Raw genomic sequence first — 17078 nt, 5'->3', positions numbered from 1 at the left:
TGGTATACCCAATCAATTTTTAGTCAGTGCTCCTAAAATTACACCTGACATTTAAATAAAGTTAGAAAGTCAATGGACATTTTGGCCGTCAAAACCCCCACAGCTTCAGTGTATACGTAAACTAAAGCCAAAAAAAGTTGTCACTGTTCATAATTACGTTTGCTAAAAAAATAAAAAACAAAAAACTACCCTAACAGAACATTTACTTTTCCAAGCTAATAATAGCTGTGTGTATATTAATGCCACCACATTGCACGACATAAGTTTTAATCTCACTACCACTGCAGGCAATCATATTATCTACTGGCCTGCAAATAAAGTTTTGCAAATAGCCCTTAAGTTCCAAATACCCTTTAATTAAACTAGTTTAATACCAAATCAATTTCAAAATTTGCTTTCACTGTTACCAAAGGTTCAAAAAATCTCTAAAGTACAAAAGCAAATTCACATGCTTCAAAATATATATCAAGTTAAAAAGTATGTCTTTCATACAGCTTATAAAATGTCCACCTTATGTACTAAATATAATATATTATGTTTTATAACTAAAAATGTACAACAACCCCATCATATTATCGCTATAAAAATGTTATTGCTTGTTGTTGTTGTTAGCTAGTGTAAAAGTATGTTATTATTATTGTAAAAAAACGTAATAATAATAATACCTTTTATGTCCATGCTCATCATGCATTATCATTACATCCAATCAAAACTCCTAAGATTAAAGCATCCAATGTAAAATCTAAATTCCAAAACTTAATGCAAATAAAAATTTAAAAATATTTGTTGTACTAGTAGTACAAAAGGGGGTTGTGGAAGCAGAGAAAGAACTGACAGGAAGGGGACTGCAATGCGTGACAGTTTGTTAGCAAGAGTCAGGCTAACTGTAACCCTAATAACGCGAGATTTGTCGACGCGAGGATTGTGTGAGGCGAGTGGGAAAGAACTGTGTGAGAAGTTGTTGTGACCTTGTGTAGATAATGTGTAGAAAATATTGTATGTAGACTAGAGTCAAAACAAGTGAGAAAAATAAGATATCAAGATGGCCTATGTATAAACAAAATGCAGCTGTTGCTTATTATTGTCTGTAATGAAAGGTATAAAGGTTTGCTGTAATTGTTTACCTGTAGAGAGACCTGTTTAGCTCTGGTTTCAGAGTAGCAGCCGTGTTAGTCTGTATCTGCAAAAAGAAGAACAGGAGTACTTGTGGCACCTTAGAGACTAACAAATTTATTAGAGCATAAGCTTTCGTGGACTACAGCCCACTTCTTCGGATGCATATAGAATGGAACATATATTGAGGAGATATATGGACACAAATCTGACATCAGGAATCAAAATACTCAAAAACCAATGGGAGAACACTTTAAGCTTATGCTCTAATAAATTTGTTAGTCTCTAAGGTGCCACAAGTACTCCTGTTCTACTTTAACCTGTCTGGTCATTCAGTGACAGACCTGCGGGTGGCTATATTACAACAGAAAAACTTCAAAAACAGACTCCAACGAGAGACTGCTGAGCTGGAATTGATATGCAAACTAGACACAATCAACTCCGGTTTGAATAAGGACTGGGAATGGCTGAGCCATTACAAACATTGAATCTATCTCCCCTTGTAAGTATGCTCACACTTCTTATCAAACTGTCTGTACTGGGCTATCTTGATTATCACTTCAAACGTTTTTTTTCTCTTAATTAATTGGCCTCTCAGAGTTGGTAAGACAACTCCCACCTGTTTATGCTCTCTGTATGTGTGTATATATATCTCCTCAATATATGTTCCATTCTATATGCATCTGAAGAAGTGGGCTGTAGTCCACGAAAGCTTATGCTCTAATAAATTTGTTAGTCTCTAAGGTGCCACAAGTACTCCTGTTCTTCTGTTTAGCTCTCTCCCTCTACGCAATTGTTAGAGAAAATAAAGTATCTGACTTGCTGTACCCAAACAAAAAGTGAGAACTCTGTTATTCTCCGACACTATTTATCTATCTGTAAGCAGAGTCAGGATGAGCTCTACCCTGACATCTGGTGGTGAATTATGGCGAGTGTGGAAAAGAACTCCAGGGGCTGATCTTGTTTGCATAGGCACACCCACTCGCCTGGCATGAAACAACAGCAACTCAAAGTGGTTACTTTGGCTGGTGTGGGATCCCCAGTTTCTCTGTTATTGGGGCAGGAAGAATAAAATTTTGTTACCCTGATTCTGTGAATCGAGGCAGTGGAACTGTTGTATGACAGAAGGACTGAGTGAGTCATTCACCATTACCTAAGTAGCATTTGCTTGTCAAGGGCATGGGTTACAAAACCCAGTGAATTGAGAGAGGTTGGGGGCAGGTATTGGTACTTGGTGGTGTGGGGCTCTTTTGTGGGCCTGAAACACCCATTGCACCTCCTCCTCTCTCCACTGTTGAATGTCAGAGCTAACTTTGATTCCCTTAGGAGTCTAGTTACAGGCTGCTGAGCTGAGTTCACTTTGGGCCATTAGTGCACCAGCACTGGGGCTCCCCTACTACTAGCTGAAATCACAAAAGAGCTAAAATCACAAAAGAGCTAAAGCTATTTAAGAGCTGAGATCACTGAGGCTGTGTTAACTAGTGGGGGAGCCTGAAGCTATTGCTAAGTTAACTTAGCTTAGCGGGGGCGAGCGGAGCGGCTCACAGGTTGGTGAGCGGAGCGGAGCGGCTGGAGGAGCAGCTAGCAGAGCCTTGTGGGAGTGGCCCAAGGGACGGCTGGAGTGGAGCGGAGCGGCTCACAGGTCGGTGAGCGGAGCGGAGCCGCTCACAGGTCGGTGAGCGGAGCGGAGCAGCTGCCCGAGCAGTTCGTGGGACGGCAGGAGTGGGGACTGCGGGTGGAGTGGAGCGGCTCGTGGTGAAGGCTGCGGTGGAACCCCACGGAGAAGCAGCCGGTTGGCCTCGGATCACGTAAGGTGCCCCTTAACACCCTGCTCACCCCCCCCTTGAACTCTGGGGCTGCACTGATCAGGGACAGAGACTTTGGGGGGTTGTCGGACTTTTGTGATTCTTGGGTTGCTGGACCCAAGAGACTTTGGGATTGGTGGACTTTTGGGACTTTGGTGATTCTTGGGTCGCTGGTTTCAAGAACCCACGGGAGAGGACACGGCCCAATTTGCTGGGGTGGGTCTTCGCTCATGGTGTGGTCTATGAACTCTAGTTGTGGTGTTTTCCCAATTTAATGCTATGTCGTTTACCTCATGTTATTAAACATTTTCTGCTACACCGAAGCTCTGTGCTTGCGAGAGGGGAAATATTGCCTCTTCGAGGCGCCTAGGGGTGTGTGTAAGATTTTCCCAGGTCACTGGGTGGGGGCTCGAGCTGGTTCTGTGTCACGCTGTTGGGAAGGGACCCCTATGTACTGAACCCGGCCCTTGCTGCTATCAACTTGGCCTGGCAGAAGGGTTACATATCTATCCCCATCCACCCCATCTATCTATCTATCCCCACACGCCCCATCTATCTATCTATCTATCCCCTTGCATACAGAGGTTCCCAGTGCTGAGGGCTAGGACAGACCCTTTACCAGAGTGAGGTGTGATGGTTCCTTCCCGCTGTGTGTCCCTCCACTGAAGGGGCTCCTGATCTGAACATCCTGCCCTGCTCTCCCGCTCATCCCCCTGATCTAGGGTGTTGGTGCCTGTCTTGCTCGAGGCCACCTACCATCCAAACTGGGGCCCACCCAGCTGCCCAACCCTCCCCCCCATCAGGCCAAAGCCCCCAGCCAGAACCCCAGTGGCCACTGCTTCCTCCAGCCCCACTACAACTACACTCGCCCTGATGCCTACTCCGATACCCGCACCCACCACTGCCAGGAACCACACCCCGACCCATGGCCAGGCCCAACCACTCGGCCTTCTTCACTTTAAAGTGCTGCCCATAGGCCGTCAGGAACTCGTCCATCTGCTTGTCCAGCTCCTCCTTCAGCTCCTCCAGGGCCACCTGTTTCTGGGGGTCCTCACCCCGCAGCTCCCCCCGGCAGCGCTCCAGCAGCTCCTGGCGTTTCCCCTCCAGGCGTCGCTGCATTTCCGCAGGCTTCACACTCAGGCAGCGGCGCATGCTCTGGTGGTCACGGTCCTGTGGGGAGCGGGAGAGATTGGCCATTAGGGACGGGTTCTAGTGTTTCCCAGCCACAGGGGGCACCACCATGTCATGCACCCACAGCCCTTCAACTCCGACCCACCACAGCCCCCTGCTATCCCATCCCTGCCCCTCCCCCCCCAGCTCTGCCGGTGACCCTCACTCCCGATCCGCAGCCCTTCTGTGCTCACCAGCTGCTGCACAAATTGTTCGTATTTCCTCCTGGAGGCTTCTACTGCTTTTCTGTTTTCCTCCTCTATCATCGCTGCCATCTGTGGTGGGATGGGGAAAAGGGTGGGGGATGGGGATGGAACCATCTCTGAACTGGGAGCCCCTCTCCCCCCACTCACCTTTTCCCCATTCCTCCAGGGCCCTGCTCGCTACTGTCACCTCCCCACTGCCCCCTGACCCCCCACATTCCCCCAGAGCCAGGGACAGCCCCCCAATGACATCACAGCAAGGGCCACATTAGCATCACCCCTGTGGAGGGGGCTGGTTCTCCGGCTGGGTCTCTGGGGGTTCCCTTATCTCTCAGGGGCTGGGGTCAGGGAGCCCCAATCAGGACATTTTGCAGGGGGCTGTCGTGGTGCCCCCTCCTGGCCTAGTGCAACTGGCTAATGGCAGGAGGATCTGGGGTGAGAATAAACTGAAACTGTTGGTTTGGGATTTGGGGGTTTCTAACCTCCCTAACCACTTAGGATTGTTTTAAAATCAGTGGGGAAATGAGAGGAAATGCCCCCAAATTGTCGCCTCTACACACACTGAATCAGGGGAGGAGAAAATATTTAAAACAAACATAAAGTATGAAAATCAATTTTTCTTCCACTTGTTGAAAATGAAAACCAAAAAAACTTGTGACTGAGGGATGCAGGGGGCGGCTCGGAGCACAGGATCCACGGCCATGTTATTTATCTACTGAGGTCGATGGGATCTGGGCTGGATTCTGATCTCGGTGACCCGGCTGTAAATCAGTCAACCTCTGTGTCCTTTTGTAATCTCGCAAAATTACCTGTTGTAAATTTGTTTTTATCTATCCCCAAACATCCTCATATCTATCTATCCCCTGCATACAGAGGTTCCCAGTGCTGACGGCTGGGACAGACCCTTACCCAGAGTGAGGTGTGATGGTTTCTTCCCACTATCTGCCCCCCGCAGCAAGGGCTCCTAATCTGAACATCCTGCCCTCCTCTCCCGCTCATTCCCCTGACCTGGGGTGTTGGTGCCTGTCTTGTTCTGGGCCATCTTCTGTCCAAACCAGGCCCGCAGCCAGTGCCCAACCCCCCCAATCAGGCCAAAGACCCTGGACCCAATCCCAATGGCCACTGCTTCCTCCAGCCCCACTAGAGCTGCACCCGCCCTGATGCCTACTCCGATACCCGCACCCACCACTGCCAGAACCCCCCCCCCCCCCCCCGCCCAATGTACAGGCCCAACCACTCGGCCTTCTTCACTTTAAAGTGCTGCCCATAGGCCGTCAGGAACTCCTCCATCTGCTTGTCCACCTCCTTCTTCAGCTCCTCCAGGGCCGCCTGTTTCTGGGGGTCCTCGCCCTGCAGCTCCCCCCCGGCAGCGCTCCAGCAGCTCCTGGCGTTTCCCCTCCAGGCGTCGCTGCATCTCCAGGGGCTTCACCCTCAGGCAGCTGCTCGTGCTCTGGTGGTCACGGTCCTGCCGGGATGGGGGAGTGATCGGCCATTAGGGACGAGCACTAGCGTTACCCAGCCACAGGGGGCACCGCCTCCTCACACACCCGCAGCCCCCTCACTCCCGATCCACAGCCCCCTGCTACGTCAGCCTTGCCTCCCCCCAGGTATGCTGGTGCCCCTCACTCCCGATCCGCAGCCCCTCTGCACTCACCAGCTCCTGCACAAATTGGTCATATTCCCTCCTGGTGGCTTCTACTGCTCTCCTGTTTAACTCCTGTCTCATCGCTGCAAACGCCTCAGCCATCTGTGTGGGGAGAGGGAACGGGGTTGGGGGTGCGGATGGGATGGGCCCATCTCTGAACTGGGAGCCCCCCCACAGTCACCACCTTCCCCACATTCGTACGGGACCTGCTCCTCACTATCACCTCCGAACTGGTCCCCAACCCCCCACATTTCAATAGAGCCAGAGGGCAGCACCTCAACCCCACAGCCATGACCACGTTGCTGCCACCCCAGTGGAGGGGCTGGTTCTCTGGCAGGGCTTCCTGCAGGTCCCCTTATCTCTTGGGTGCTAGGAGTCCTCGATCAGGACATTTGGTGGAGCTGTTGTGGTGCCCCCTTCTGGGCTAGTGTGATTGGCCAATGTCAGGAGGACCTGGGGTTGGGGTCAATAGAACCAGCCCCCCCTCCCCCCAATCCAGGCTGGAAAGAGAGAGGCGGAGGGAGGGGTGACCTGGTACCTTCATGGGTGAGGAGAAGTCATAGCGTTGGGTCTTCCAATATCGGGAGACACCCTGCAGGGAATAACGCCCGGGGGAACTGGGATCAGGGACAGCTCAGCCTCTTTCCCCCCGCTGAGCCCCTTCCTGCTCCCTGCAGCCCAGCGCCCCCTATTGAGCACCCTGCCCCGCTCCCTGCAGAATGGCACCCCATATTGAATCCCTGTCCTCACCTTGCGGCCCATTTTGCTGTCTCCCATCCAGCCCCCCCGCTTTAACAGCCCCCACTCTCCCACCTTGATCCTGGCAGCCAGCTGAGCCCCCGTCAGCACCTGCCCGGCTCGGTCCGTCCGGACGTGTGTCCCTGCTGAGTGCACCACACTGGTGACGTACTCACACAGGCACTGCCGTAAATCCTCGTCCATGTCTGCAGAGGGGAAAAGGACCCAGGCATCCGGGAGGGATCCAGGTGTCCAGGGTAGGACACACGTTAAATGCGATTGGGTGGGCTAGTTTGTGCCACAGGAAATGAGATTCCATCTCTGGGCAACAGCTGCTTAACACCCCCCACCCCACTGCCTGGGGGAAAATGGGGGAGAGGCATGAAGGGGCAAGGAGAGGCTGCAGTGGGGAGACAGCAGTCTCCACTGGGTGGTGCCAGGGGACCCATGAAGACCCAAAAGGGGGACACCAGCAGCGTTCCCCTAGCAGACCAGGACCCCAGCAGTGACCCCCCCATGTCCCTCTCCCCTCCCACACAGATGATGTGACCCAGCGAGTGCCCCTGTGCAGTGGGCAGTAGAGTCAATTCTAAGTCAAGGGGGGTGAGCTGGGCACTGGGATTTTGGGGTGGGGGAAGCGCAAGAGGGGAAGAAAGGGGCAGCAGAGGAGAGAGGGTGGGGATGGGGGCAGGGAAGAGGGTGGGGGCGGTGCAGGAGGGGGTGGGGACTGGGGGAGCAGAGCAGGGGGTGAGAGGGGAGAAGATGAGGGTCTCTTACCATCTGGCGTCCCTGCCCTGCTCCTGGTGAACTGAGTGCCAGGGTGGGGCAATAGGTAGCACCGGGTGCCGCTCGCCCTCAGGGCTTCCAACACCAGGGGCTGCTCAGCAGAGATCTCCAGGTCCTGCGGGAGTCAAAGCAACATTTGTGGCCGTCAGCAGGGAATCAGACCCGCTGTGGAAACGTTCAGCTCCGCCCCAAAGTTTGCTGTTTCCATGAACACACATGGTATCTGATCATTACCTGTGTGATTTCTCCAAGATACTCCTGCCCCGCGTCCGCGCCGTAGGCTCCAGAGAGCTGCCAATCTCGCACCAACAGGTCCAGGCGCTGCAACAGAGAGCATAGGAGAAGGGTCACACTGGGGCTGGGGGCACAGAGAGGAGACCAGAGCTGGAGGCTGTTGTCCAACCCAGCCACGGACACTGAGACCCTGGGCATGATGTGGGCGTGGAGGGAGAACAATGGACTGGCTGTTTCTTTGGGGTTTGTCAAGGACCTGGCACAATGGGGTCTGGGGTGCTCTTGCAATAGAGACAGTAAATAGGAATAGTAAGAATCAGGTGGGATAACAGGACTGGCGGGTGGTGGAACAAGCATTATATCCTCATATGGGGGGTGATGGGAAACAAGGACCCACCTGGATTGGGGCTAGATTGCAGGTCCCTCCAACCTCCTTCGCAACCTGAATGAACATCTGAGATGCAGAAAGAGAGAGAGCGAAAGAGAGAGAGAGAGAGAGAGAGAGAGAGAGAGAAGGCAACATGTGACCAATCAAGATTGGCAATGCAAAATAAACAAGTGAAATAAATGCCACTGAAACTAAAGGGATCCCAGACAACATTCAGTGGAAACTGATCATTGAAGAGAGAAAAATTGACAAAATGAAGAGAGAAAAGAGAATTTCAAACAACAATAACTCAACACCAGTAATCAAAGATATAAAAGCAATAACTGAATTCAGAAAACCCACTAGTTGGTTCTAGAAAAGCAATCACAGAAGACACACAAAGCCAAAAATCAAACTCATCAAGCCAACAATTGGAGACCAAAAAGAAATAATGAAAAGAAGAAAACTAGTCATTGGAATCAGAAAACCAATGACTGAAACCAGAAAAGCGGTGAAATAAATCACACAATCATTTAACAAAATCAACACACTAATAATTAATGCCAGAAAACCAATGGTCAAAAATAGAAAACCAGCATTTATCCAAGTCAGAAAAACAGTAATCAAAGCAAGTTATCGGGAATTAACGTCTGAAAGCCAACAATAAAAAATAAGTATTTGAAATAAGAAAACCAATAGTCAGAGAGTCAAAACCAGCAATGCAAGTCAGAAAACCAGATATCAAAGTCAAAATACTGTACCCCAAAGTGAAAGACAGAAAACCAGTAATCAATATCAGAAAAGCAATAACTGAATGCAGAAGTCCAATCATCAAAGCCAGAAAAGTAGTAATGAAAATCAGAAAACCAAGAGCCAAAACAGAAAACCAATAATTGAAGTATGAAAACCAGATCAAGGTCACAAAACCAAGTCAAAGTTAGAAAATGAATAGTCAAAGACAGAAACCAATAGTGAAAAGAAGCAATAAGTGAACAGCAGAAATGAAAAAAAAGTTTAAACACTCCAAATATATAAAGAAAAATTAAAAGCCGGTAATCAGTAGAGAGACACTAATAAATGAAGCTCTGTAAACAAACACTGAAATCTTGTAACCAATAAACAAAAAGCAGAAAACCAATAATGAACCGCTCCCCCCAAACCAGTGAGATCAAAATCTGACAATCAAAGAATGAAACCCAATAAATGACATGGGAGTGGTGATAACTAAAGCCACAAAACTGATAAGCATGGACCAAAATACAATGAACGAGAACTGAAAACCAAAGGCTGAAAATCATAGATCGAAACCTGAGAAACAATGAGTGGAACCCAAAAACGTGCAGAGAGAAACCCAAGAAATGCTAACATTTGGCTGTTCTTTGAAAGTGGAAATTGGCATGAAAACATTCTGATTTTGTCAGCTTTCCATTTTTCAACAAAACTTTTATTTTCCATCTCCCCACATGGTCACTATGAAATCAACTGACAACTAATGGTGGGTACGAAATAACAAACAGCTAATAGCCAGTAGTGACTCACAAATAATCAATAACTGGCAGCTATTAATGAATATAAAATAACCAATTATACAGGTTAGTTAATTGGCTAAGTGAAGTAAAAGGCCTAAAAGACAACCGGATGGCATTTCTCTTTGTCTGTCTGTATCGTGATCACTTTTTGAGACCACAACTGATCAATTCCCAAATTTCAGGGGACACGCTGGGCAACAGTTGAAAGAACGCTACTGACTTGGGGGCGGGGGAAATTGGAAAACGGGAAAGCCCAATTTCCATTTAGATCTGGTGAGTAGCATCAGCAGCCAATGAGCCAATCACTCTGGGCAAGGAAGGTAGCAGGGACTTCTGGGGGCTGAGCAGGGAGAATTGGGGGCACATAGACCCCTGGCATGGGGGGAGGGGGAATGAAGCACACACAGAGGTGGGGCTGGGGGCTGGGACATAGGTTTAGGGTTAGGGCTGGTTGGGAAGATTCCAATGGAACATTTTTCCCATCACAAACCCTTAACTAACGCAGAGCGATGCAGGGTGCCCAGGGCTGGCTCCTGCCCATCCAGACTCAGTGTCTGGGTGCAGGGCATGTGCAGGTGGCTCCTGCCCCATATGGGGCACAGGCAGAGAGCAGGGCTGGGTGCCACAGGTATATTGGAGCGCCAGCCCAAGAAGGCCGAGGTACGGTTGGGCGGGCATTTCCCTTAACTCTGCTGGCCCTGGCTTGGCTGAGCACAACATTCTGGCTGGGCACGTTCTGTGAGAAATGCTGATTTCTGGGGGCACCTGTATCCGGGCTACCCCTTGCTCCATGGTGGCATGGTGCCAGGGCCACCGAGAGCGGGTTCGGGCCCCCCAGCAAGGGCAGACCGGCTAAACAGGGCCGACGTGGGGGGGGGGGGGAAGTTGGGCTTGTGACGTTATTGACATAAACTGGGACCGTATAGATCATTGTTGCAACCAAGGTCCTGTAGTGGCACCCAAATCTTGTATAAAGGGGGTCAAATGGGGTGTCTAGGACAAGGTTATGGTTTACTGGTTATGATTATGCTGTCTATATGTGTGTATCAGTTTTGTAGTTGAAGTTATGAATATTGGCTCTATACTGTCTGTATGGCAAACTTATGCTATGCTATGCTTCTGGGTGACATCCCAGACAAGCTGAGATTAGCTCTGCCTAGCCTGCTTGATGGCCCATTAAGGACCATCAGCTATACAATGGACCCATTGAGAGAAGGCAGATACGCCTTGTAACTCAGCAAAGTATGCATTGACAAATTCCCCCCGGACGCTATTTTTAACCCGAAAAAGCCAGACATGTCCGGGGGAATCCGGACGAATGGTAACCCTACATAACGTGTGGCACTGGTGGTAATACTGGGAAACTGGAGTGTCTAAGGAGATTGCTTGTGAGACTTGCGGTTAGCCAGTGGGATGAGACCGAAGTCCTCCTAGTCTGGCTGGTTTGGTTTGCCTTAGAGGTGGAAAAACCCCAGCCTTGGGCTGTAACTGCCCTGTTTTAGCAATTTGTCCTGAGTTGGCGCTCTCAGTTGGGTTCCGCCAGAACCGCATTGTCACAGGGCTCCAAACCCCCTTCCGGACCGCTGGGCCCCGGGCCCCCTTTCGGACCGCCAGGTCCCGGTAATTTGTACCGGTTCCCTCCCCCTCGTCAGCCCTGGTTCCACCCACCTCAGCTCTGGGTCACCAAAGCTACCACAAGGCTACCTGACCCTCCCGGAGACCTGAGTCTGCAGGAGCATTTCAGATCACTTAGGGGAGTGAACCGGGACACAAAAGTCTCTTCTCCACCAGCCCCGCAGCAGGTCCAGCACTCAGCAGTGAGAACCAGAGCTAATCGGTTAATGACAAATAGCCACCAGGTAATGATAAAGAACCAGAAATATGACAGTCACTAATATTTGATTAATTACTGCTCACCGTTCAGACTCATTGCTCGAATCCCAGCCTGGGGCAAGATCTCTGGGACTTTCTAAACATCAATAACAGCCTCTAGACTGCCCCCCTCCAATCCCTACATCACCCAGGGTCTTACTGCCCCCCTCCAATCCCTACATCACCCAGGGTCTTGGGTCCCCCCAGCAAAGACCTGGCTGGCAGGTCCGTGTCAGTAGAGCTGTGTGTATCCTCTGCCCCACCTACCTCCAAATAATCTGCCTCCGTCTGCTTAAATGTACTGGAAATGTTAAAGATCTGGAAAATAATAATAAGAAAAGGTGAGCCTCCCTGCCAACCCCACACCTCACCCCACCGCAGCACAGCCCCCCTGCTGGCCCCCTCACCCCGCTCCCCACAGCACGGCACCCCCTGCAGAGCCCTCAGTCCCGACCCCCGCAGCATGGCTCCCCCACCCAGTAGGAGCTGAGCAATATGCCCAACACGGAGAGCTTGATGCTGGTCTCCATATGGCGCTGCAGGTCCAGGGAGCCCTCGGTGTCCACCAGGAACACGGCCACCTGCAGGGACAGACACACGGACAGATCCACCAGCCACAGCGACGAGTGCCCTGCACTGACGCCACCCTCGCCCCTGCCCACCCCTGGCTCCTCCGCTGCCCGGCTTCCTGGGGCCGGCCCTGGGCACTCTGGCTGGAGACAGGCCCTGGGGGAGGAGGTTCAAGCTGTGAACACCCCCCACCCCCAACTCCATCTCAGTGTGTCTGTAGGGAACTACAGGGCTGGGACCTTATCCCCATCTGCCCATTTCTTTCCCCCCTCCTCCAGCCCCTCCCGTCCCCCTGCACAGGACTTTACCCCCTCCAGACTCCCCCATTCCCCTCCCCCCTCCCCACTACTCCAGCCCCCTGCTCCCCTTAGAATCTTCCCCCCACACCACTCTCTTTCCCCTCCCCTACTGCCCCATCCCCCATTCCCCTGCCTGCTTCCCTGCCCCACTCACCCTCCTCCCCTGGGCCTGGACCCAGAGGGGCTGGTCCCACATCCACACGCCCCTGGTCACGGTCGCTGTCCCATTGCGACACTCAAACCCCCCCAGGGCGTCGTCCTCTCAGCCCATCCATGACGCATCCACAGCCTCCTGTAGGGGTGACCAGGGCAAGGTCAGAAGGGAACGGGGATTGGGTCTGGCGTTCTCGGGGGGCAGGGTGGTGGGACACTGGGGAGGAGGTGGAGTTCTAAGGGTCTGGGGGTGGGGTTACAGCTGGAGGATGGGACCAGTGGTACACGGGGAGGGGCCATGGCTGGAGGGTGGGGCCTGTGCTGCAGGGGGAGGGGCCACGACCAGAGGGTGGGGCCTTTGGTGCACGGGGAAGGGCCATGGCTGCAGGGTGGGGCCTCAGTTGCTCTGCCCTGGGCCTGGTACAGCCGGAGGGCCCTGCCTGGGGAGAGGGGACCTTTGCTGTAGGGGGCATGGCCAGTCGTGGAGGGGGAGGGGGCCCTTGCTAAGGTGGGTGGGGTTTGTGTTGCAAGGGGCAGGGCCTTGGCTGGGGTGGGTGGGGTCTCTGGTTCAGGCGATGGGGCCATAGCTGGGGCTCCTGTCCCCACTCACCGGGCTCTGGAGCCGGCGCAGCAGGCAATTCATCAGGAAGGATTTTCCCCGGCGCTGCTCCCCGATGATGGACACCAGGCAGACGGGGGCGTCCCCCACCCCACCCTGCTCCAGGCAGAGGCTCAGGGCCTCCTCGTACAGGATCAGGCTGTCTTTGTCATCCAGACGAACCAGCTGCACCGGGCGCCCCGGCTCTGGCTGAGCCCCCGGCCCCTGCTGCAGGGACAGAGCAGGGTCAGAGCTCGGACCCCATCCCAGAGCCAGCCAGTCCCTGCTTCTGGATGAGAGCCCCGTGCCCCATTCCCATCCCCTGAACCAACTAGTCCCTGCCCCTCAGATCAGATCCTCTTGAGCCATTTCCACCCCCCGTGAGCCATCCAGTCCCCTGCCCTCCAAATCAGAGGTTGCGCCCCCTAGAGAGGAAAGGCCCCGTGTCCCATTCCCCACCCCCTGATCCAGTCAGTCCCCGCCCTGGGGCCTGTGAGAGCCTGCGCCCCTTTCCCCTGATTCAGCCTGTCTGGTCTCACCAGCTCCATCTCTTCCCGCAGGGGCTCTGTGATTTTCTTCACCAGGGCTCTCAGCCGCGTGTCTGGGGTCATCCTGTCCCTGGAGCAGGGAGTCCGGCACTCGGGGCACTGGTAGCTCTGGGCCGAGACCCCGCGCCAGTGAGCCATGAGGCAGCCCTGGCAGAAGTTGTGGCTGCACTCGATGGAGACGGGGTCGTCCAAGACATCCAGGCAGATGGAGCAGGTGACATCCTCCTGGAGTTGATCCATCTCTCTAGACCCGCTGAGTGGCAGGACCTGGCACCCTGAGCAGTAGGGCTCTGCTGGAGGACGGCTGATCTCTAGCCCAGGTGTGCCCCTTCCTGGCAGCAGGAGTCTGGGGAGGAGTGAGAGAACATGGGAATATTTCTGTGAACAAGCTGTGTGACTCAGTTTACCTGCCCACTTTGTGTCCCTGTCCACCGGGCAGCACCAGAGCGAGAAGATGGATTCCAAGAAGTCATGGCGGAGATTGGTAGATTCCCAGGCCAGGAGGGACCAAGGCTGAGCTCCTGGATAATAGGCCAGAGAACTGCCCCCAGTTAATTCCTGTTTGAACGAGAGCAGATCTCCTAGAAACACATCCCACCTCGAGGGAGAATCTACCGCACTCCTTGGTACATTGTTCCCATGGTTAATTCCCCTCCCTGGTAAACATGGATATCTTCTTTCCAGGCTGAATGTGTCCAGCTTCAACTTCCAGCATGTGGTCACGTTAGAGCTTTCTCTGCTAGCCTGAAGAGCCCATTATTAAATATTTGATCCCCGCGTAGGTGCTTCTAGACTGGAGTCAAGTCACCCCGGGAGGTGGGAGCTTCTCTTTGCTAAGCTAAATAGCTTGAGCTCCTGGGGTCTATCACTCCAGGCCACGTTTTGTAATCCTTTAACCAGTCGCTTGGCCCTCCTCTGCCCCCTCTCCAATATATTCACATCCTTCTTGGACTGCTCCGGAACTGGACACAGGACCCCAGCAGCAGTCGCACCAGCGCCAAATCCAGAGGTAAACTGACCTCTCTGCTCCTACGCGCGATTCCCCTGTTTGGGCATCCTTAGCACCTTTGGCCACACTGTCGCGCGGGGGCTCACGTCCAGCTGATTATCCCCCGTGGCCCCCTGCACTCTGTCAGGGTCTCTGCGTCCCTGGAGAGACACCCACCCCCCCCACCCCTGCGCCAGGGTGGGAGCATGGCCGACGCTCTTTGGCCGTATCACAGCGCGTGTTGTTGGCTTGTGCCCAGCCTACCCTAGCGCTGGGGCTGTTGGTGACACTGGACTTTTCTCTGCTGCCTACAGCCTGGCAGATGCCGTGTGCCAGGGGTTAATCACTGGCAGTGCCACGCCTGGTAGGGGCACAAGCCTCTGAGAGGAGTTTGATCTCAGTCAGACTCGCTGCCGAGGGCAGCTGGGGAGACACAGGGGCTGCTGGAGCCCGAGTCCGGGAGGCACCGAGCTCGGCCTTAGGAAAGGCCACGCTCAGGGCCTAACAAGGAAATAGCTTCCTTCCCATCATGCAGTGAGCTGGATGCTGACTGGCCGAGCTTTCCTCCAGCTGGCGTGAGAGCAAATTCACCCTCTCACCCCCACCGAGCCCTGGGCATTGGGTGGGGGAAACTGAGGCACAGAAAGGGGATAGAACATGCCCTGGTCCAACCCCACTCCCCTAACGCTGGGCTCTGGTCCTGGAGCACCAGTCTCCTCTTTTTCTGCTGGAGACTCCCCAGTTTCCACCCTGGGATCCCTCCCAGCCACCGATGGGCCCCAAAGGGGACCGGCTCTATCTGTCCTACCATCAGTGATGTCTCCTGAGCAAGCACCAGGGCCAGCCCAATTCGTTTTTTCATCCTAAGTGGACACCCCCCCCCCCCCCCCCCCCCGTCAAGATAGAAGATGGGAATTTTGTTTCCCTCCCTCTTTGGACAAAATCTATCAGGATTTCATCCACCGAAAAGTTGCCAGATTCACAGGGCAGTTGGGGTTTTCCTGCAATCCCCAGCTGCCGGAGGCATGGGATTGCTGCGCTGTGATAAGGCAAAGCAGTGCGCATCACAGGCACAAACTAACCCACGGAAAGAGCCAGCCCCCTAAAAAAGAGGGGTTCTATATATTTGCTTGCTGGTCTTTGGAGCCCCTTTTCCAGCTTCTCCCTCCAATGGCAAGGGCTGGAAAAGCGGCTCCAAAGACCGGCAAGCAAATATATAGAACCCCTCGTTTTTGTGTGCATGTGTGTGGGGGGTGAACAACTGAGGGGCCGGCTCTCCTTCCATAGATTAGCTTGTGCCTGTAAATGTCCCGATCGCGGCTAACGCAAGACAAGCCACTGTTCTGGGCGATTCCACGGGCCCAAGGGTTTGCCCGGGTTTTAGCTGGTTGAACTGGTCAGAGTTTGACAGTGTTTCAAATCACGCCATGAGCCAGACCCAGCGTTGGGGGTAGATTAGCCGCTGTCTGTGCCTATCTTTCTGCTGGACAGAGGGCAAGGTCACACCCCCCACCCCCAGCTGCTGGGAATTTCTGCCCCACAGAGAGCCAGGACTTATCATGTGACTTGGCAATGCCCTAGCACAGTTAGGGAGGGTGAAACATGGGGAACAAGCAGGGACGATCCTGCCCCATGGGTGGGGAATAGACTGCGGGGGACAATCCTGCAACCTGGGGGAATAGAGCAGAGGGGACAATCCTGCCCCTTGGCGGGGGGGAGGGGGATAGAGTGGGGGGGACAATCCCTCTCCTTGGGGGGGGATGGGCTAGATTGGGGCAAACACCCTCCACACGCCCTCCGCCTCCTGCTCTTACCCAGCCAAATCTCCGTTTCTCTCTGTGCAGGCAAAATTTTGTCTGAGAAACAAAAGCGTAACTCCGTGTGTCTTATCCTTCCAGCAGCCCAGCTGGCGGGGGTTTGAAGGTGGGTGGGGCAGCCCTGCTATCACATTGTAGTGCGAGGGGGTGGGAGGCAGTGTGCGTGTGGGAGGGGAGCACAGAGAGGCCCGGAGAGGTGGGGCCAGGCTGGAAAAGCAAGTGACAGAGACTGGAGGGTGCAGAGAATCTTCATTCCCCAGATCCCCCCACGGGCTCTTCGGAGCAGCAGGGTCTGGAAGTGCACGTGCCTTAAAAGGCACTGAAAGTGTCAGGAACTGTGACCAACTTGGGGGGCCGGACAGCTTGGCCTGAGATACACCCCCCTACTGAATTTCTGGATGTTACCACTGCCTCTCCGTCCAGAAATGACATCCCAACTGCCTCTTCTCAGAAATGAGGCATTTCTTAGAACTGAAAACAAAAACCCTTAGCAAATATTCAACTCTTTCCACTGCTGGGTAATGGTCCCCTGGGGCTGAGATGCAGTCACCTCTGGGGTGGAACAGCTGAGGAACAGCAGCACAGCAACACTACATGGGGATGACTCGCCCAGCGCTGAGATGCAGCTGTCTCTGGGGTGGCT

General features: G+C 53.4%; 1 protein-coding gene across 1 annotated transcript; it reads right to left on the bottom strand.

Annotated features, from left to right (window-relative positions):
* Nucleotides 1-335: 335 nt before the first annotated feature.
* Nucleotides 336-16550, bottom strand: LOC122173324 (RING finger protein 112-like). Its single transcript, XM_065592013.1, is given in 16 exon segments — nt 336-4088; nt 4283-4363; nt 5543-5656; nt 5658-5756; nt 5946-6038; nt 6475-6528; nt 6750-6880; nt 7452-7575; nt 7695-7781; nt 8092-8148; nt 11730-11780; nt 11939-12043; nt 12486-12623; nt 13095-13310; nt 14038-14188; nt 16433-16550. Coding segments are annotated over 13 exon segments (1503 nt in total). The 5' UTR covers nt 12528-12623; nt 13095-13310; nt 14038-14188; nt 16433-16550; the 3' UTR covers nt 336-3623.
* Between the last annotated feature and the right edge of the window lie 528 nt (nt 16551-17078).

This window comes from Chrysemys picta, chromosome 4 (assembly GCF_011386835.1).
Source record: "Chrysemys picta bellii isolate R12L10 chromosome 4, ASM1138683v2, whole genome shotgun sequence".
NCBI classification, from domain to species: domain Eukaryota; kingdom Metazoa; phylum Chordata; order Testudines; family Emydidae; genus Chrysemys; species Chrysemys picta.
The sequence above is the reverse complement of the archived record's forward strand: the minus strand, read 5'-3'. Positions and strand labels throughout refer to the sequence as shown.